A 22,655-nucleotide genomic window follows, 5' to 3' on the forward strand; every position below is an offset into this window, starting at 1 on the left:
GGAGAGGATGTCTCCCTGCATCTTCCACAGTTACCACCGACACCCAAGACTGGTTGTCTCCTTATGAGCATAAAAAAGAGCTTTCAATGAAAGTGAAATCACAGGGAAGGGTACAATTAAGAGCCAACAATGCGCTAGCTACTAAGACGTCTAGGTCAACATACTTGAAACTTCTCACAGATTGAGATTAATAGAATCACAAAATACCAATTGGTAAAAGTCAGAACTTGGAACAAATGCCAGGCATTCAGTCATACTTTGCTTTTCTCTTGGAAAAAAAAAATACAAAATCTGGTTTTAGGCTAGCTTGTTTAAACATGTTTACCAACTCATCTGGGGAATACCAAGGTCTTGTTTCCATCCCAAGCATGCTCCAAGGTAGGATTCTTGATCAATATTTGAGTCTACCCCAGACAAAATAGTTTGGGGTAGACTAAATAATAAAAGAGAATCATTTTATAATCCCACCTTGGAGCAACTATATTTTCTTGTTTTGCAGATAATAGCGACGTAGTTCATGGGAGCTAACCAGTGGAGAGGCAAGCCAATAATTGCAAGGCAGTAGAGCCAAGAATGGATGGCAAGGCCTGGGGGAGCCTGCACTGCACAGCTTGAAAAGGGCCAGCTCTGAGGTTTGCACATGGCACTCATGATAAAGGAGACACTGTATTTCAGCGTGAATGTCAACAGTTTGCTTGGACTGTCATATCTTTTTCAAACAGCAGATGCAAAAACTACCAAGCTATGCTTTCATAGGATATTTATGAACCCATCAGTATGATCAAAACATTTAAATAATAGATAAAATATATTACACAGCATTACTTCAAATGCCATAAAGAGGATTTTTACATGGGTACAATGTGGATAGACTCTATAATTATAAATGATATTTTGTTATAAAATAGGGCATGTGCAAGTTTAAAATTTTTTTAAAAACATGAATTAAGTTATTCTAAAGTTTATTTTTTAGTTAGTAGGTGATGTACTGATTAAGCAGAAACTCTGAAAGTATTCGATGTGTTGTAACCAGACTACGGTGAATGCACCGGTTGAATAACTAGAAACTCAATTGATGGATCAGACAGTCTCATAGTTGCTGGTTTGTGAAACTAGAGGAAGATTTCTAGGTGAATAGTCATCAGGAAGTTAGATGAGTCAGTTGGGCTCCTTTAAAGGTGGGGAGAGGTGAGGAATAGAGAGGTATAGTCTATAATCCAAGAGAACAAAAAAACAAAAACAAAAACAAAAAAACAGCTGACTGGAATCCAGAAAACCTGAGTTTTGGTCCTGCTTCCTCCATCTGCATTGCCTTCCTTGAACTTCCATTTCCTTATCTATACAATGAGGGTGTGGGCTTACTGCACACAGCCATTCTGAGCCTCAGGTGAGGTAAAATATCAGCAATGGTTTATAATCCTTGAAGTGTAAGGGCAACATAAGGTGAAACTTGTATTTGTTGCCAGGGAATTGTTGATGGTAAATCAGAAAGGAAAACCAAACGATTCAAGCAACAGGACTTCTAGAGACTTAAAGTTAGGGCTGCTCCTAGCCCGAGCAGAAACTATAATTTTTTCCCCAGAAACTAGAAATTCTGAGGGCCACCTATCTGGCTACTTATCCTGACGGTGCATTCTGCTGCCTGTGCCAAGGCCGAGGGAGAGGAAAGGAGGTGGACAAACTAGGCCCACCTCTGGATACGCTGCTTCCTGACAAAGCTGGAGCAGAAAGCCCGCACTCGGGATCTAGACACAGCACTTTCGTATGTAATATACACTTGAGAATTTCTGCTTTAAAACTGTTTTGTCTTCCAAGATTTGATGTATTTATACTTCTACGAATTTACATATTTTCTCTTTACTACTTAACATACAAATTGTCCAGCACCAAAAATTAACTTGGCTTTCTACATATATCATAATTTCTGCTTGTCAGCTCTAGAGCCTAACTATACTTAATGTGGATAGAAAAAGGCAGATTAACCACAGTGATGTCAATTTGCAGTGATTAACCACAGGACTCAAGACCACCAGGTGGGGAATCCCAGCCCCAGCCCCTATGAACTCTGTGATGGTCAAATTACCATACCTCTCTGAGACTCATTTTCCTCAACATTGGGATAACAATAGTACTTATCTCTCAGGGATGTTATAAATGAACTATAGTGAGTCAATTTTATAAAGCATTTAACATACCCAGTATCTGATATACCCAGTGTATGTTAAGTAAACTGCATCTTTCAATGAAATCTTGATGGAAAATAATGTTTTTGTAGACATGGTCTGAAGTTCTTAATATAAACCAAATGTGTCCTCTCTTTTCTTTTTCTTTTTTAATATCTTTTATTGATTTTTTACAGAGAGGAAGGGAGAAGGATAGAGAGTTAGAAACATCGATGAGAGAGACATCGATCAGCTGCCTCCTGCACACCTCCCACTGGGGATGTGCCCGCAACCAAGGTACATGCCCTTGTCTGGAATCGAACCTGGGACCCTTCAGTCTGCAAGCCGACGCTCTATCCACTGAGCCAAACCGGTCAGGGCTGTCCGGTTTGTCAGGGCTCTTTTCTTATCTTATTCATAGAGCATATTATTTTGACTCTTGATTCCAGACTACAAGATAAGTACTGTCCAGCTAGAAAATCCAAAAAAATATAGGAGCTTATACTACTGCTTATTGACTATTTTGAAGAAAGAAAAAAAAAAAGGTAAATTTTGCAAGGTGTCTTTATGTATCTGTTGGTCAATTCTCTTATTTGAGCTGTTGAGATGACCTTCAGGATGCCATAACCTCAACTTCTAATAAATGAGACTCAGCTAGTGTCACTGGCTTGAAATGGCACACAGCAAGAATAACTACAGCAGCCAACTCTTCACCACAGAATATTATGCCAAGCCCAACAACAACTTACTTTTGCTCATTTAATTGCCATCTATGGAAAGGTGAAAAACAAAAGGCACTTGTTAATTCTGTTTCCCTTTTCTGTGTTAGCTACAGGTTCAACCTGAACCTCACTCTCATGTTGGTGAGATAAGCTGGGGACATTGTGAGTGAACTTTGAGTTCTCTGCCTCACGTGTATGTCCCTGGGATCTCCTGACACTTTGTAAAAAATGGTCCCTTGTTAGGAAGGGTCTATTGCCTCACTCACTTCCACTGAACAGGCCAATCCAGGAGATGCCAGGGCTGCAAAGACAGCACGAAGCATGAGTTCATTCTCTAGAATGGAGACTTCTCATAAATGTGAATCCACAGAAGTAGCTATAAATGAGCTAATGAGACTCATAAAGGGAGTTCTAAATGAGCTAATGAGACTCATAAACTGACTGGCCTTTCTGGCCAAACTCCCCACAAGTATCAGACATTCATTCATACTTTATCTGGAAAAGTCACTTCAGGACAAAATATTGAATTCACATTTCAATCCTCTCCAGGGTAAAAGCCCACAATTCATTTTTCCAAAGTGAATATGTGGAAAGACACCTGTTGCGTGTGCCATGCAATTTGGTATAAAACTAAACATAGGATATTTTTAAAGAAGAACACCTTGCTTTGAGAACATAGGCAATGCTGGACTCTCCTTGATACAGACTCCAAAACCATTTTGACATAGATTGAGTAGATGCCAAGTTAGTCATGTGCCCAAAATAAGGACTTCTCTGCCTCACTTATATGGATCGTTAAATCTGTCAAGAATCACTCTTTTTCAGTCCATAATTTTAGAGTGTCAACATGATATTTCCTTATCATTTCAGCCAAGATTTTCAAACCAGTGTGTTACATTTCAAGCACAGTCTTTATTTCTAGGTGCCAAAATATGACAAAAGAATTGAAATAATATAACATCAGGCTTTAGATATTTTAAGGAACTGAAGAAAATGATTTATACATAATCCTGAGTAAATGATTCTTTTTATTTGTTTTAAATGCCACTGTGAAAATACAAGTTTCCATAATTTTCCTTTTGGTCCATCTTAAACTGGATATAGTTTAAGATGATCATAACCTCAAGAAAACCCGGAGCCTTTGATGATCTCCACATCAGAGAATAAAAATTCTCATTAATAATTCTACATGAGTAAACTTCTTAAGGAGAGAAAAAAATTGTTTCTTCAGGATAATCATTCTGACCTCAGTGTATTAGTATTTGATTAAATCTTTTATTTCTGCACTTAATGCATCATATGCTACTTTAGTCACCTCCCTCCATATGCCCTATCCTCCACTGGACTGCAAGTTTCCTAAGGATTACCTCTGATTTCCTTGTTCTATTTCCCAGTGCCTGATACAGAATATGTGCTCAGTAAGTGTTTGTTAAACATAACAAACTTCTCTTTAAAATTTGATTGATAGCCCTAACCGGTTTGGCTCAGTGGATAGAGCGTCGGCCTGCGGACTCAAGGGTCCCAGGTTCAATTCCGGTCAAGGGCATGTACCTTGGTTTCAGGCACATCCCCAGTAGGAAGTGTGCAGGAGGCAGCTGGTTGATGTTTCTCTCTCATCTATGTTTCTAACTCTCTATCCCTCTCCCTTCCTCTCTGTAAAAAAATCAATAAAATATGTTTAAAAAAACAAATAAAATTTGATTGATACCTTAAAAAATTTTGATTGATGCCTTCGCTGGTATGGCTTAGTTGATTGGAGCATCATCCCATACATAAGAAGGTATCGGGTTCAATTCCCGGTCAGAGCAAATACCCAGGTTGCAGGTTCGATCCCCCGAAGGGGTGTGTACAGGAGGCAACTGATCAACGTTTCTCCCTCAAATTTCTCTCTCTCTCTCTCTCTCTTCCTCTGTCTCTAAAATAAATTAAAAATTGTTGTGATTGATAATCATTTCAATAAGATACCAAAAAAAAATCTGTACCATAGAATGATCTATCATTAATCCTAGAAAAGCATTTCTATGGGTCAAATTGCATTGCGTTTCATGAGCAGGATCTCTAAATCTTCTAAATAATAAGTATAACTTGAAATGGAGGTTAAGCAGTTATTTGATAAAGTGCTTCAAACTAGGCATACATGCACACTTCAAATAATCTTCTTACCAGACACAATTTTTTAAAATTAAATAATCTTTTCTTTTCTACATTGATATTCCTGAAACACAAATGATCCTTAGGTTAAGTCAAATTTTAAGACAGATATGTGCTTGTTTTGTTTTAATATATGTTTTTGTTGATTTCAGAGAGAGGGAGGGAGAAAGAGAAACATCAATGGTGAGAGAGAATCATTAATTGGCTGCCTCCTGAATACCCCCCACTGGAAATCGAGCCCACAACCTGGGCATGAGCCCTGACCAGAAATCAAACCATGACCTCCTGGTTCATGGGCCAATGCTCAACCACTGAACAATACCAACAAATAAGATTTATAATTAAAAGATAAAAAAGGAAACCCAAGCCCAGAAGTTCTACAAAAAAATATCCAAAAGCATTTACATCACTTGTATATGGACTACAGGGATTATGACTAGAGGTATAGAAATAGAGGGTGGATAAAGTGATATAATGACAGAGATAAGTGGCAAAGAATTATCCTATTCTAAACATAGATTCCAAAATCACTTCAAGAGAAACTTCTCTAGCGTCGAGTATAAAGTTTCTCTTTGGCTTCCTAAATCAGATGTATTAAGACTTTTAAATCTCTGAATGTATAAAGGGCACCCTTAATAGACTAACATGTACATCAAAGGTACTTCAAGGCTGGACAGACCTGAGTACAACTTCTTCTGGGCTCTGAAGCTGTTTAACTCCATTTGCAAAGTAAAAACGCATTTATTAATGCTACTACCGTTACTATGACAACAATGACAATTACAGCCACTATCACTTCTGCTTCTACCTGCTTCAGCTGGACTCTATGCCAAATGTTTTACACGTATAATATCAAATCTTCATAGAGCCCCATAAGAAAATTTCAATTATTTCCATTTTACAGGTGAAAAAGCTAAGCTAAAGACTGAGGCTTAAACAAAATTTATCCAAATGACAGAGGCAGATTTCAAGCTGAGTCTGTCCAATACCATTGTCTATCCTTGCTTTTTATTGGATTATCAGGCCCACCAACTACTTGAATTTGGCTCTCCTGTAGAAAGCATTAATGCTTGCTTCTGGGTGTGGGGTTCAATTCAGTTACAGGGCAATCATTTTTAATGTACTCCATTGACCTTTGGATAGGTGCTCATTTCTAATCAAAACAACACGGAGTGCCTTAATTAAGGAAAATAAAAAGGAAGTACCATTTCGGTCATATAGCATAAAATAAACACATTAAATTATTGCTCAAAAGGCGGTATAGGCAAGATACTAACAAGAAAAAAGAGAAACAACTCCCATTGATTGAGTGCTTACAATATGCCCGTCACTGACATACATTAGCCTGTTTATTTTCATAACAACCTCTTGTTAGGCCCCTTTTGTGGATGAGAAAACTGAGGCACAAAAAGGTTAATAACTGTCCCAGGATGACATGGCTAAGTATCACAGTAAGAAAGAGAACAGGGGCTTAAACCCAGATAAAGAACCCATGCTCTGAATAAACTGTTTACAAAACAGAGTATAATTAAAAGCCCAATAAATGACAGTGCCGCTAATGGCTGCAAAGAAAGTCTGGCCATAGCCCACCGTGCCCTCTCCACACACAACATTGGGCCCTTTGAAGGCAAAAGACCAATGGACTAGACGAGAGATGAGGCTGATCCAGGAGGGCAATGGCTCTATTTCTATGAAAATATTAACATGTTCGCCAAAACCAAGCTGAAGAAAACCTTTAAGGTTGAATTTTAGGTAGAGAGGCAGTCATGTTCAAATTACTTTATGTAAAGAAAGAAAACAACCATCACTGATTTTTAGAACATCCACACTAAACGCCACAAATATTTGCAGACTACAGAAATCTAACATCAATAAACTTTGAACCACCATTGGAGTGGTAAGCTCTTCTATGAAGAAAAGCATTTTCCCCCATCTAACCCTATTCTTTTCCATTTCTTCCATTAGATCTTTGTATTTATAATAATGATGATGATGATGGTTTTACATTTACTGAGTTTCTACTTTGTGCCCAGAAGTGTGATAAAAGTTTTACATTTAATAACGTAAATACTCATTTGATATTCACAAAAGTCCTACAGAGTCATCATTACTATTTTCTATAATGAAGAAACTGAGACTCAGGAAGAAAACTTGCCCAAGGTCACACAGCCCTTTCATTTTTGTTTGATCTAAAAGCCCATAATATTAATTGTATATGTGTGGCCACCTGACTGTCCCATCCTTATGTAGAAACAAAGGCCATAGTAAGCTCTGCACCTTCTAGCCAAGTTCCATCACCTCCAAGTCCTGGGCAGAAATGAATGGAGCCACACTGGCCAAAGACTGACCAGAAACCTCAGTGCACTCTGACCACCTCTTCAGACCAGAAACAGGTACACTCCCTCATAAAGATGATCTAACGAGAAAAATATCCCCAAGACAGACCAGTATGTTTAGTTTTCAGAACATTTGTTACTACAAAGTTCATCATAGTTCCGAAGGAAAGAAGAGAGTGCTTCAAGACAGAACTAAAACACAAGAGGCTCAAGGAAAGAAGCAAATGCTCCTAATTCAAGTTTTAGTCTAAAACATGTCTGCAGTTGAACCTGGAAGGTGTGGCTCAGTGGTTGAGCATTGGCCCATGAGCCAGAAAGTCATGGTTCAGTTCCTGGTCAGGGTACATGCGGGGTTGTGGGCGTGCAGGAGGCAGCCAATTGATATTTGTCTCTATACCTCTCCCTTCCTCTCTCTAAAATCAATAAAAGTATTTTTAAAAATAAAATAAAATGTATTCTCCTTTGAATAAATTGTCCATAGCTGTGACTTTTGCATTTTGATAGCCAGAAATGATGGGACTAGGTCAGATAAGAACAATCACTATGGAAATGTTTAAAATACTTACTGAGGTAGTAGGAAAAAGACTTCAAAGTTGAGTACATCATTATTTTTTTTAATATATATATATATATTTATTTATTTATTTTACAGAGAGGAAGAGAGAGGGATAAGAGAGTTAGAAACATCGATGAGAGAGAAACATCGATCAGCTGCCTCTTGCACACCCCCCACTGGGGATGTGCCCGCAACCAAGGCACACGCCCCTGACCGGAATCGAACCTGGGACCCTTGAGTCCGCAGGCCGACGCTCTATCCACTGAGCCAAACCGGTTTCGGCTGAGTACATCATTATTAAGTAACACATTTTGTTAGACATTTCAATTCATAAGTAAGCACAGTAAGTCTTTGAATAGATAAAAATATCTTCTGACAATCAATTACTATGATAGATGATAAAATATGAGAAAAAATAAAATGTCTTTTAACACTCTTCTTCCTACCCCCCGCCCCCCCCCCCCCCCCCCCACACACACACACACACTCAGACCTCCCAGAACCACTGTGCTTCTCAGGAAGTACTATGCTCTTCCCAGTGTTGGTGATGCTCATAGTGCAACCTCTGCCTCCAACTCCTTGCTTCTCCCCTTTTCCCATTGGACTAGCCACCTGAGCCACCCTCCTCCAGGAAGTCTCCATGGATTCCTTCCTCTGTGCAAACATCAATCAAAGTGGTTTATCCCACAGTTTACTTTTTGGTCTCCACAAGAGACCAAGAATTCTTTGATGACAGAGACCACTCTCATTGTTTTTTATATCCCAGCACTTAGTTAAGGCTCTCAATAAAATTCATACTAAACGAATGAAAATATATTGCAAAATTAAGAGCTTCTTAGAAATAAAAGGGAAAGATGTCTAAAATGCAAATCTTGCACAATTTTATTCTGGTCCTCGTTGTTCATAAGCGTGTGTTTTAAAAACGCACACACAGAGGGATGTACTAGTACTTAACTGTCCTTCACTAAAAACATTTTATAACTCCAAACCACATAGATATACTGTTACTCTAAACTGATTTATTGTTCAACAAATGTATGAATTCAGACAGTATAACTGAATAATTATACATATAGAATAAAGCCACCACAAAATTATGGTACAAATTTATAACGCGCAATGACAATTACACACTTTGAATAGGTGCTGCGTAGTTCTGACACGGATTCCCGTAAGGACAAGCCATTTACCCTTCGGTCTCAGGTTCCCTACCCATAAAATGGGGGTAGCCATCCTTGCCACGTCTCCATTCAGGTCTTGTAAGGACAATGGAGATACATCCTAAGAGTGGGCGTCTTCACGATGAAGGCACCATTATCGAACGTATCATGTAACCCCAAGGCAGAGGTCCTACCATCCTTCCTTACGGGAATCACCCCTGCTATTCTGTGCTCTCGCCCGCAGGTGGATGGTGCAGTAGACCCTGGCATAAATTTGTTGACGACCAAACTAAAGTCCGCGTCGGCGGGCACAAGTTTTCCTCCCCTGGTGCTCGGTCTGGATTAGGAACCGCGCGGGACTTGATCCCCCGCAGAGGCCACGACTGCGCCCCTCTAGACCCCGTTACCCTCCTGGCAGGTGAAACGGGTCCCGGGCCTTTGCCCTCCTCCGTCCGAGTGGGGTCCAGCGGATTCAAGGGTCAAGGTAGCCGGAGTAGATGGGGAGGAGGAAGGGGAGGAGGCGGGGAGACTGGAGGGCTTGGGCGCACAGCTTACCTGGCCTCGCCGAGGGGCGCCGGGGGCGGGTGCGGAACAAACACCCCGCAGTCCGACGGCGGGTGGGGAACGAACACCCCGCAGTCCGACGGCGGAGGCTGCTGCTTCTTCTTGGAGCGCCAGATGTGGAAAGGGGTGTGCTTCTTGGAGGTCCTGGACGGGGGGCACTCCCCGGGGTCGCCCTGAGGCGGCAGCGACAGTGGCATCTTCTCGTCCGCCTCCTCCACCCGCCGCTCCGACGCTGCTGCTCGGTCCGCCGCCCGGCCCTTGTGGAAGAACATACCTGGGCTCCGGCTCGCCTGCCTTTCGCAGGGCGCCGTCGGTCCCCGCCCCCTCGGCGGGGAGTGAGGACGAGGACAGAGCCGAGGCAGCACCGCCGCGTGAGACCTCGGAGCGGAGACGACGGCCGGGCCGCGGCACAGCGCCCCCGCGTGGCGAGGGCGGCACGGGGCGGCAGCCCAGGTGAGGCGCGCGCGTCGGGAGCCGCAGGTAAGGCCCACACGGTCCCCGGCCTCCCGGCGCGCGGCAGCTGCGGGGCAGCGACACCTACTGGAATCCTCGGGAACTGCGTCTCCTGACACTGCCTGGTTTGGGAACTAGAGGCGGGCTGGTATCTCCGGTGCGTGTGCCATCTGCCGCAGGCGGAGTTGTTGGCCGCTAGCGACCTGTGCCAGGCTGGCGGGATAAGTGGCTTAGCCATGAGTCCCGCCTGAAGAAGGATGGGAGAGGCGCTTCCCGTGGCCGGCCACCCCGCAATTATGACTAGTCCACTCTGGCCTTTGGGTGGCTTGGGCAATATCATGCTGGGTGGCTTCCGTTTCTGTTTGTAAACATGAGTGCCAACGTCTCATCTCTCCCTTTAAGAGTCTAAATAATTAACTTGTACTTACATCTCATAAAGCACAAAAGGATAAAAAAACAAAAGGTGATTAGGCATATTCCCCAGTTCCCAAAGGACTTAATAGGTCCCTCACAGTGAATTAAATGCCAGTCCCATTAGGTTCTCATCATCTGCTTTACTGTTAATGATTTTCTTTATTAACTTCACAATTGTGGTTACATAGCAAAGGCAACTAAAATTTAAGCAAAGGAAGTACATGAGCAACTATTTTGGGCATTATTAGAGTATAAAGAGCTCAAGAACCGAGCAGTGCTTAAAAATTCAACGCTGCACCAAGTCCCTCCTCTACTGTAATACCTTCTTTCTTTTATCTTGGAAGACCCAGCTCATTCATTCATTTTTATGTAATTATTTTTATATTTACATTTTTACCAAGGTATAACCTACCTACAGTTTAAAAATGTGCAGATCTTAAGTATATAACTCAAATTTTTACAGATTTATGTGGTTGGAGATATAAAATGGTTTTAATGAAGAACAGTTAACATGTCCCAGAAAATCCTCTGTATGTGGCTTTTAAATATACCATTATAAAAATAAAGAGTATTTCCAAACTTTAGAAGTCTCTCTCCTGCCCTGATTCAGTGCCTTACCCCCTGCCCATTCTGTAAAAGTTAACCATTATTTCAACCTCTATTACCAGTAACTAATTTTGCCTCTTCTGGAAGTTCATCACAATATGTGTAATCACAGTATGTAATTTTTTTGTGTTTGGTCTCTCTTGTTCAATATTAGTCTATGAGAATCATCCATTTTGTTATATGTAGTAGTTTATCATTTTTTTTTAAGAAAAATTATTGTGTACTATTTCATGATATGAATATACCACAATTCTTCTATCCCTTCTACTGTGGATGGACATTTAGTTGTTTCCTGTTTGGGCTATTATAAATAAAGTTGATATGATGAACCTTCTTAGACATAAACGTTCATTTTTTGGGGGGTATATACCCAGGCATTCAGTCTCAGAGTAGACTGTGCATATGTTCAGCTTTAGTAAATTTTGCCAAACAATTTTCCAAAATGGTTGCACCAATTTATACTCCTTTCAACAATGTTTGAAATTTCCAGTTTTTCTACATCTTCATCAACCTCTGATGTTATCAATCCTTTTCATTTTGGTCTTTCTGAGAGGAGTCTCAAGAAATATTTATTTTAAAAAACTCAAAAAAAGAAAAAAACACACATAAAAACAAAAAGAAACCCCCAAATAAAATTTAAAATACAAGAAAAAAAAGAAATATTTTTTGAGTACTAATTATTTGCTAGGCCCTGACTTGGGGGAGGAAGATGACTAACAAATACATAGGTGATATATGAGAATTGGTAGAGGTATGTACAAGGCATTATGGGAGTTTGGAAACATTACTAACAGAGCCTGGGAGTTTGGGAAGGAGGAACAGGAGTAGTCAATAAGGATTTGTTATAAAACTGGCCTTAAAGTGTAGTGTACCCTCCCCCGCCCGCCCACGTCCTGCGTGGGGTTCAGGGTTCAGGTTCAGGGTTCGGGTTCTGGAGGAGGCCACAAATGAAAGAGACTAGAAAATATTAATTTGGGAATTGGGGGCCAGGCGGGAGCCCAGATCAAGAGGAAGGACTCCGCTTTGCTCTGGCCTAGCGATCCCTTTTATTCAGGTTTGGGATCCACCCATAGCTCTGAGGCAGGCAATTCCAGTAATAGCTCCATGATAGCCCATCAGCAAGGATTTACGTAAGACTAAAAGGTAGAAGTTGCTTCAGCTACCATTGTCTCAACTAGACAGTGGGTGCTTGGCTCTGACCCTTGCCAGAGCCTTCAAGGTTAACCAGCCTTCCGGGTCCCTTGTCCACGCCTCTCTGCTAGTGAAGGCAATGGGTGGCTTCCAACATTAAAGGGCAAAGGAAACAGCAAGAAAAGGGGAAGAGAGAAGGAAAAGAGAAGCAAAGGAAGAAGAGGGAAAAGGCAAAAAGGAAATCTTCTTATACACACTTGCTCAAATATTTACAGGTTCAGTAATTCAGTCTTTCATTCCTGACTCCTCCAAGTAGAATTCTTCATGGCACCCCTCCTTGTGTCACCAGCAAATCTGGTATATATTTCAGTTATCACACTATTCACATTGCATGGGCCTCATTTATTTACATATATGTGTCTCCTATTAGCCTGAGAGAAACTTAAGGACATTTCTCATTTATTTTTTTACTTTCAGAACATGAATGTCCATTAAATGAACTAATCCAAATGAACTCGTATACTAACTTAATTGAATACCTAGAATGTCTCAGGCACAGATCTTTTAGACTGTACACTTTGTAAGAGCAAATATCACATGCCTTTTTCATGATTATATCCCCAATGACTAGCACAGTGCATAGCACAGAGTAGACACTCAATACATATTTTATATGAATTATGTATATAAATGTATAAGAAATTAGAATATGCATAAAAGAGAAGATACAGTACTTGTGATTAATCTAGTGAGGAAAACAAACATCTTACCTAATAATAGAGAAAGATGTAAATTGACCGTACCTTCGCTATGCCCACAGCCAATCAGAGTGAGTATGCAAATCAATCCAACCAAGATGGCGGTTAATTTGCATACATACCTGGGTCCGGGGAACCTCCTCGGCACCCAGGTCACTCCCAGCCGGCCATCAGGCGGAGGCTTTAGTTTAGGAAGGGGCCAAGCCTGCGATCGGAGGGGCGGGGGTCCCCTTCCCAAGCCTAAACCTGGGGCGGAGGCTTTAGGCTTGGGGAGGTCCTGGGGGGAACCCCTTTCCAAGCCTAAACCTGGGACAGAGGCTTTAGGCTTGGGAAGGGGCCGAGCCTGTGATTGGAGGTGCAGGTGGGGAACTCTTTCCCAAGCCTAAAGCCTGGGGCGGAGGCTTTAAGCTTGGGGAGGTGCCGAGCCTGTGATTGGAGGTTGGGGAGGGGGGAGGGGAACCCTTCCCAAGCCTAAACCTGGGGTGGAGGCTTTAGGCTTAGGAAGGGGCCAAGCCTATAAAGCCTGGGGTGGAGGCTTTAGGCTTGGGAAGGGGCTGAGCTTGGGATCGGAGGGAAGGGGAAAATATCAATGGAAAGATATCCTCAGGTGAGGATAAAAAGAAAAAGAAAGAAAGAAATGTCATATCCTATGAAAGACACATCTTGAAAATGCTTAAAGAAAGTTGTCATTTTTTTCATGGTGAAGGGACTGGGGTCTGTGTTGATGAAAATACCTGGGTGGCTGCGGTGACTGGCAGTGGCTGCAGCAGAGGGGTGATGGGGCTGGTGCCTTCCCCTTATCAGCCCAGTTGCTTCAAGCAAAGGGAGGCCAGACTTCGGCTTAGGTCCACTCCCAATGGGGTGCGGGCTTAAGCCATCTGTAGGACATTCCCTGAGGGCTCCCAGTATGTGAGAGGGGGCAGGCTGGACTGAGGGACCCCTCCCCAGTGCACAAATTTCGTGCACCGGGCCCCTAGTGCAAATATAATAGAACTTGATACAATAAAATACAGCTTGTGTGATAAAAGTTGTAAGTGCCCAAATCAAAATGTTTCACTTTTTTTCAGTCATTGCAAAAATAGATCCACTCAGGCTTGTTTAAGCAATAAATTAATTTATCACAGCATATTAGGTATCTCACATAATATCCCAAGAACCAGAGAGTGCAAACAAGTCCAGCCATCCCAGAGAGCTGATCTAGCAAACACCACTGTCACCACCTCTCAGCACTGGACACTACACACAAGCAGCTACTGCCACCCCAAGAATCAAAGGCCCGTTTCAACCACTCTTCACAAATCAGCTACCCGCCTCACCCCCTTGACATGCATATTGCTCCCTTCTGAAAGAAAAGTTCCATGCAGGCACTGATTGGGGGAGTCTGGGTCATTTAACAGCTTCCTAGCTGCCAGGGAAATTTAAATTTTCTAGGTTCTACCTCAGAGAGATAGAATTCAGGTGGCCAAAAGTTTGCCAAACATAGCACAGGTGTAGGCAGCCAAAAGCATGAAAGATGGTGGCTGCCAAAGGAAAGAGCAAAACAAAAGGCTATGGGAACACAGAAATGACTAACTCTGCATGGCTCAGAGAAGTCATCAGCAGGGAGGTGACAGGCTCATGAGCTGTGCTGATGAATAAGAACTTATCAGATGGAAATGAGAGGGCTGGCAATCCAGGAAGAGTAAACAACATGGGCCAACCTCAGTGAGGTTGGAGAAAAGGGGGATGGGGTGGGGCAGAGTGGCAGGAGATGACTGTTGGTAAAATCAGGTGGGGCCAGATTGCTAAGCACTTGGTAAACCATGCTTTTAAGGAACTGGGATTTAGCTTTGTAGGCAATAGGGGAGGGACTCAGCTTCCTTTTTTTAAGTAGAGGGGTGACATAAGCAAACTTGAGTTTTATAAAGTGTACCCTGAATGGAATGGAGTCAGGAAAAACTCGTAAGGTGAAACTATTTGAGTAAAGCCAGTAAAGAGGTTGCTACAAAAAGTTAGGTGAGCCCTGGCTGGGTAGTTCACTGTTAGAGCATCATCCCCATACACCAAGGTTGTGGTTTTGATCCTGGTTCAGGGCACATACGGAAATCAATAATGCATAAATAGGTGGAACAAGAAATCGATGTTTCTCTCTCTAAAAATCAAGAATTTAAAAAAAAAATAATTAGGGAGGTGCGGGGATCAGTCGGGGATGGAGAGGAGTATATGGATACAAAATACATGTAGGAGATGGGATCACCCAGAATTATAGTGAATGAAAGAGAAGCAATCTAGGATAGCTATGAGATTAGGTGTCCAGCTTGGGTAAATGGATGGAAGTAAAACCATTAATGGAAAACAGGAGAAAGATCAGGGTCTCTGAGCATGAAAATAAATATGGTTTGAACATATTGACTCTGAAGTGCTTGGAGGCTACATAGGCAGAAATGTTTAATTCATTGAAAAATATGGTTCTGGAGGTCACAGGTCAGGGCTACATTATGTAGTTTCGGACATCATTACTAGATGAGATCACCCAGAGAAACTGTGTAGAATAAGGATTAAAGAGGAGCAAGGACAAAATCCCGAGTAACACTAACATTAATGTATTTTGCTGGTAAGGAAGAGCCTGCATACAACTGAGTTCAGACAGCAGCTGAAGAGACTATCTGGGATAGAGTGTAGCCCCTGGACAAGGTCATGTGATTTCTATCTTTGAGATTTTAGTAGATAGATGGAGGCTCAGTCCTCTATTGTACAATGCCCTTTGCCCTCCTTTCCCTCTGTCCAGCAATTTGAGGTCCATTTCAAATCTTCACTCTTCCTCCAAGAGGCCAATTTCCTCTGACCTACACTGATTTTTTTTCTCTCCCTAGCTTTCTGTTACACTTTCTATCTGAATTTAAGTTGACATTGTGGTAGATTGTAAAAATGCCCACAATTCTCCACTCTTCCATAAAGAAACAGAGTCCATTATCTCACTGCATAGTCTGAAGCCAAATATATTGCTTTGAGCTAATTATATATTCATATTCAACACGTATCTTTGTACCTAGATGTTTGCTTATAGTCACAAACTTTAGTTGTTCTTCTATCTATATTAATAAAAGGATAATATGTTAGTTAGACTGGGAGACCTTCCAGGAGACCTTCCGGACATCCTCTGGACAAAGCCATGGTGGTGGGGCCGAGGCGGTTAGGGACGATCAGGCTGGCGGGGGGGCGGGGAGGAGGGAGTTGAAGGTGAGCAGGCCGTCAAGGGGGGGGGGCAGTTGGGGGTGAGCAGGCTGGCAGGCAGATGAGTGGTTAGGAGCCAGCAGTCCCAGATTGCGAGAGGGATGTCCGACTGCTGGTTTAGGCCCAATCAGGCCTAAACCAGCAGTCGGACATCCCCCGAGGGGTCCCAGATTGGAGAGGGTGCAGGCTGGGCTGAGGGACAAACCCCCCCCCCCCCATGCACGAATTTCGTGCACCAGGCCACGAGTATACTATATATTCAATGAAATCTCTATGGCACTTGATGATGCCATTATTACAACATAATTGTCATTAACCAACTTTGAGTCCTAGGAGACACATGCTAAAAATTCTCCACTTTATTGGTGCATTATTTTTATTTATTTTTAATCCTCACCCAAGGATATTTTTTCATTGATTTTAGATAGAGTGGAAGGAGGGAGAGAGAGAGAGAGAGAGATATTAGTTGCCTCGCTCACGTACCCCAACCAGGGGTCAGGGATCAAACCTAAAACGCAGGTACATACCCTTGACTGGGAATCTGAACCCATACCCTTCGATGCATAAGACAATGCTCTAACCACTTTGCTACACTGGCCAGAGCTATTGGTGCATTATTAATATCAATGCAAATTTAAGAATGCCTAGACAGAGTGGTTTAAGGGTTAATTATAGACCGTCCTCACTATATAAAACCTGTGTATATCGTTTAGAATTTCTTTATATGGAGATTTAATGTATTAGAATGATCCTATGTCATGTTTATTTCAGTACATTTAATGGTTGCAAATTTTTTCTTCAAGGACAATTTTGTTTTTTAGCACAGCCAAGAATTATCTAAAGTCAAATATGGTGAATAAAGTATATAATACAAATAAGGTATTTTCTCAGGCGGGGATATGTAAAAATTAGATTTATTTATAAAAAGAATGTGAATTGTTTTTCTTTAACTGGTCTCAAAAACAATTGCAAGAGTTTTGTTGATGCTTTGATTAATCACATTACTGTTCTCCAAGTATGCAGCCTTCTGGCTTTTCAACTTTGAGGAAAGATAACGTATTTTTTATTCCATTATGTTTGTTTAAAATAGTTACCCAACTTTATAGCTATACCTTTATGCTACTGGCCTTAATTCAAGTAATTCATTTTAGCTAATAAAGAGAATTTACTGGTATCCTGGCAAGGTGGCTCAGGTGGTTGGAGCATCAACCCATACACCAAAACGTTTCATGTTCAATTCCAGTCAGGGCACGTATCTAGGTTGCGGATTCAATCCTGGTCCAGCTCAGATGGGAGGCAACCAAGATGATGTTTCTCCCTCAAATCCATGTTTCTCTCTCTCTTTCTCTCTCTCTCAACCCAATAAAAACATATCCTCGGGTGAGGATTAAAAGAAAAAAAAGAAAGAGAGAATTTACTGGTAATTGGGAGTTAGCACTATAATTTTTCATAAAGACACCCTTCAGTCGATCAACAAGCATGGCTCAGGACACTGCTAGGTGTTACATAGGACCCGAAATATTCTTCAGGAGTTTTATATCTAGTTTAACACATAAGACAAATAAATATTAGATGAAAAGAGAACAAAATAAGAAGTTGTGCCTTAATGTTTAATCATTATTTTACTAATCTAATGTATAAAAACTAGTACATTTTATTTGCGTCATTGTCTATGGCTGCACTTTAGTTCACTATTATTCCTCCTCTCTTCCTAGCTTGTCCTAAATAACTAATTAGAATGACACCATACTTGATCTGCTGAAATATTCAAATTGCTTGGATGAGGTTCCATCCTGCAACCAAGACGTGGTAGATTTACATACCATCCAAATAAAGCACTGCCCATCCATAGTAAATTGAGAATACTATATAATTCTTCTAGATGAGTGAGGACTTTGCAAGAGATAGCGTGATTATAATATGAAGAAATAGAAATAATATTTTGTCTTATTTGCAATGCTTAAGTTGTATGAATTATGTATTGTTGACTTTTATTAATATTTGCCTTGTTCTGTTAAAGGATTTAAGCAGGCGAGTAAAATATAGATAATAGATAAGCAATGGGATGTGTAGGTTGATTTTCCTACTCAAAACATAGAATATAATTTAATACACTGTAGTAATAGCATTAAAAAGTAGCTTAAATGTTTAAGCAACCAGATTCAAACACTGCTCAGATTGCTAGTTATGGGTAATTTATATACGGGGAAATCTACCCCATTAGTTACTATATTTAGTATCCAGAGCAATCCATGTCAATGTGGGCTAATTGTTCTGACTAAATGGATCCATTTAATGTAAAAGTTAGTATAATTGCTTTTCCTCCTACTGAATTGACTTTGACTCTGACGTACCCATTACCTAAATTATTATATTCTAGATTCAAGCCCGTAGTACCAGATCTTAAACAGACTTGCATTTTATTTTATTTTTTCTTTATTGATTAAGGTATTACATATGTGTCCTTATTCCCCCGTTGCCCCCCCCCCCTTTAATGCCCTCACCCCCCTGGTGTCTGTGTCCATTTGTTAGGCTTATATGCATGGATACAGTCCTTTGGTTGATCTCTCCCCCTTACCCCCACCCTCCCCTACCTTCCCTCTGAGGTTTGTTGGTCTGATCGATGCTTCTCTGTCTCTGGATCTGTTTTTGTTCATCAGTTTCTGTTGTTCATTATATTCCACAAATGAGTGAGATCATGTGATATTATTCTTTCTCTGACTGACTTATTTCACTTAGCATATGCTCTCCAGTCCCATCCATGCTGTTGCAAATGATAAGAATTCCTTCTTTTTTACTGTAGCATAGTATTCCATTGTGTAGATGTACCATGGTTTTTTAATCCACTCATCTGCTGATGGGCACTTAGGCTATTTCCAAATCTTATATGGTAAATTGTGCTGCTATGAACATAGGGGTGAATATATCCTTTCTGACTGGTGTTTCTAGTTTCTTGGGATATATTCCTAGAAGTGGGATCACTGGGTCAAATGGGAGTTCAATTTTTAGTTTTTTGAGGAAACTCCATACTGTTCTCCACAGTGGCTGCACCAGTCTGCATTCCCATCAGCAGTGCACGAGGGTTCCTTTTTCTCCACATCTTCGCCAGCACTTGTCATTTTTTGATTTGTTGATGATAGCCATTCTGACAGGTGTGAGATGGTACTGAATTGTTGTTTTGATTTGCATCTCTCGGATGATTGGTAGACTTCCATTTTAAAAAGTAGAAGTAGAGAGAAACCAAGATAGCGGGATAGGTAAACACCTAAACTGCTGCCTCGCACAACAATTTCAAAACTACAACTAAAAGACAAAATGGACATCATCCAGAACCACAGGAAGGCTGGCTGAGTGGAAATTATACAACTAGAAGGAAAGAGAAAAGCACACTGAGACTTACAGGAGCTGTGGAAGGCAGAGGTACGGAGGCGCAGGCGTGCGCACATGCGGAAAGGGCTGGCAACTGAGTACATGGCAGGCTTTCTCAATCAGGAGGGAGACAAAAGCTCTCGACTGCTCTGAACTCCAGTTCTGGGTGAGACTCTGGGGACCCAGACTCATACGGGGAGAAACTGGACTGTCTGGCAGGGAGCGAAACTTGAGGGCAGCTTTCTTTCAGAGGTGCTTGCAGAGATTACCACGGGACACTGAGAACCAGGGGCCTCTTAGGGCAGGGCTGACGGGAAGCCATCGCTGTTTGCCCCACCCTGTGATCCTGCCCCATGAAGCCATAGCTGTTTGCTCCACCATGAGACTCCGCCCCATCCAAGCTGAGCGCAGTGGCTTTTGCATATGAATGGCCTGGTCCTTTGAATTTTAAACTTACCTACAGCTGAGTCAGTGAGATCCAGAACATCTAAAAGAAGGCCCAAGGCCCCGCAGCAGCTTGCATTGCTTCACAGCTGGGCCTCATCTGGGCACCTCCAAACCCCAAACAAAGAAGAGGAATCTGCAGATCTCTCTGTAGCTCCTGCTGGGTGGCCTCAGGCAGAGATTAAATTAGCACCTTCTTAGAGATCCAAGAGCCAGTGTACCCAGGGGTCAGAGTGGGACCATCCAGATTACAACTCCTCAGATCCATAAGGGACACACTCAGTGCGCAGACTCAGTGAGCACCAAAGCCCCACTGAAGCAAGTCTTTCAGAAATTCAAGCACAGAAATTCTCCCATCATAGACACAGATGATCCTCACAGCCAATTGGCCTGGAGGTCAATTCCTCCCAGTGATACCAACAACAATCAAGGCTTAACTACAACAAGACTGTGCACACAGCCCACAAAGGGGTGCACCAAGAGTGTCCACCTCAGGTAACTGGGGAGGCTGAGCCACTGGGTCCTATAGGACACCTAGCACACAAAGCCACTCTATCAACTCAGGGAAGCAGCCAAACTGCGGAGACAAAAAAACAGGTCACAAATGAAAGAAATGGAGGAAAGCAAACAACTGGATATAGAGTTCAAAACCACAGTTATAAGATTTTACAAGAATTTTCTAGAAAAGGCCAATAAATTTAGCGAGACCCTTGAGGATATGAAAAAGGACCAACTAGAAATTAAGCATACACTGACTGAAATAAAGAATAATATACAGAGATCCAACAGCAGACTAGAGGATCACAAGAATCAAGTCAAAGGTTTGAAATACAAAGAAGCAAAAAACACCCAACCAGAAAAGCAAAAAGCAAAAAATAATCCAAAAATATGAAGATAGTGTAAGGAGCCTCTGGGACAACTTCAAGCGTACCAACATCAGAATTATGGGAGTACCAGAAGAAGAGAGAGAGCAAGATACTGAAAACCTATTTAAAGAAATAATGACAGAAAACTTCCCCCACCTGGTGAAAGAAATAGACTTACAAGTCCAGGAAGCGCACAGAACCCCAAACAAAAGGAATCCAAAGAGGACCACACCAAGACACATCATAATTAAAATGCCAAGAGCAAAAGACAAAGAGAGAATATTAAAAGCAGCAAGAGAAAAACAGTTAGTTACCTACCAGGGAGCACCCATATGACTGTCAGCTGATTTCTCAACAGAAATTATGCAGGCCAGACGGGAATGGCAAGAAATATTCAAAGTGATGAATAGCAAGAACCTACAACCAAGATTACTCTACCGAGCAAAGCTATCATTCAGAATTGAAGGGCAGATAAAGAGCTTCACAGATAAGAAAAAGCTAAAGGAGTTCATCACCGCCAAACCAGTATTATATGAAATGCTGAAAGTTATCCTTTAAGAAGAGGAAGAAGAAGAAAAAGGTAAAGATAAAAATTATGAATAACAAATACATATCTATCAACAAGTGAATCTAAAAATCTAGTGAATAAAAAATCTGATGAACAGAATAAACTGGTGCATATAATAGAATCAGGGGCATAGAAAGGGAGTGGAAAGGGGAGTGGGGGGTGCGGGAAGAGACTGGACAAAAATCGTACACCTATGGATGAGGACAGTGGTGGGGGGGATAAGGGCAGAGTGTGGGGTGGGAACCGGGTGGAGGGGGGCTATGAGGGGAAAAAAGAGGAACAATTTTAATAATCTGCACAATAAAGATTTATTTAAAAAAAGTAGATGTAAATGAGGAGATTTTGTAGCAGACATGGCTATTTGTCCACCCCAATATCCTTTCCCCATTCTTCAAAACATTAACCTGATTATATTTGAGGTGAGAAATGTACCCAACTAAAAATACTTGATACCCTGTGTCTCTTCCAACAGGGAATGGTCATTTGACACTATATTGACCAGTGGGAATACAGGTGCATGTCCCTGGGGAAGGTTTTCCTTCTTAAATACAATAGTAAACCTTTGAAAGGAAGAAGTCCTTGGTTTCCTTCCTTTACATCTTCTTTTCTTCTTCCCTCCTGGGTAATGAATGTTATGCCAAAGAAACCAAATCCATCTTATGGCCAAAAGGATGATGGGGCAGGAAGATAGAAGCATCCTCGGATAATATGCCATCATGGAGCCACTATCCAGCCCTAGACACCTACCTCTAGACTTCTTCTAATATGTACAATAATACTTCTCTTTTTTGGTTGACTATTCTGCTATCTGCAGTCAAAAACACTGACCCAAAATAGTTGCCAAAAATGATGACTATTATATGTGAGATCTGGTAAATAGAAGACACTTTAGGAAAGCTTTAATTAATTAATAAATTAACATGAAAACAGGTGAGGGAATCCAATCACAAGGATGTAAAAGCAATGATATGAAAATTAATAATATAACTATTAGTCATTATTATTATAGGTAATTTTTTAAAAAATATGTTTTTATTGATTTTTAGAGGAACAGGGAAAGGGAGAGATAGAAACATCAATGATGAGAAAGAATCATTGATTGATTGCCTCCAGCATGTCCCCTACTAGGGTTTGAGCCTGAAACCTGGGCATGTGTCCTGACCAGGAATCGAATTGTGACCT

The 22,655-nt window shown here is 41.4% G+C and overlaps 1 protein-coding gene across 1 annotated transcript in view; it reads right to left on the reverse strand.

Annotated features, from left to right (window-relative positions):
- CRYBG1 (crystallin beta-gamma domain containing 1) overlaps positions 1–9,937 on the reverse strand; it is a 174,176-nt gene extending 164,239 nt beyond the window's left edge. Inside the window, exon 1 of the mRNA XM_079780518.1 lies at positions 9,643–9,937. Coding sequence (XP_079636644.1) covers positions 9,643–9,923 — 281 coding nt within the window. The 5' untranslated portion in view covers positions 9,924–9,937. The remainder of the gene's footprint in view (positions 1–9,642) is intronic.
- Positions 9,938–22,655: the final 12,718 nt, after the last annotated feature.

Source organism: Cnephaeus nilssonii, assembly GCF_951640355.1.
Source record: "Cnephaeus nilssonii genome assembly, chromosome: 9".
In the NCBI taxonomy this organism is placed as follows: Eukaryota; Metazoa; Chordata; class Mammalia; order Chiroptera; family Vespertilionidae; genus Cnephaeus; species Cnephaeus nilssonii.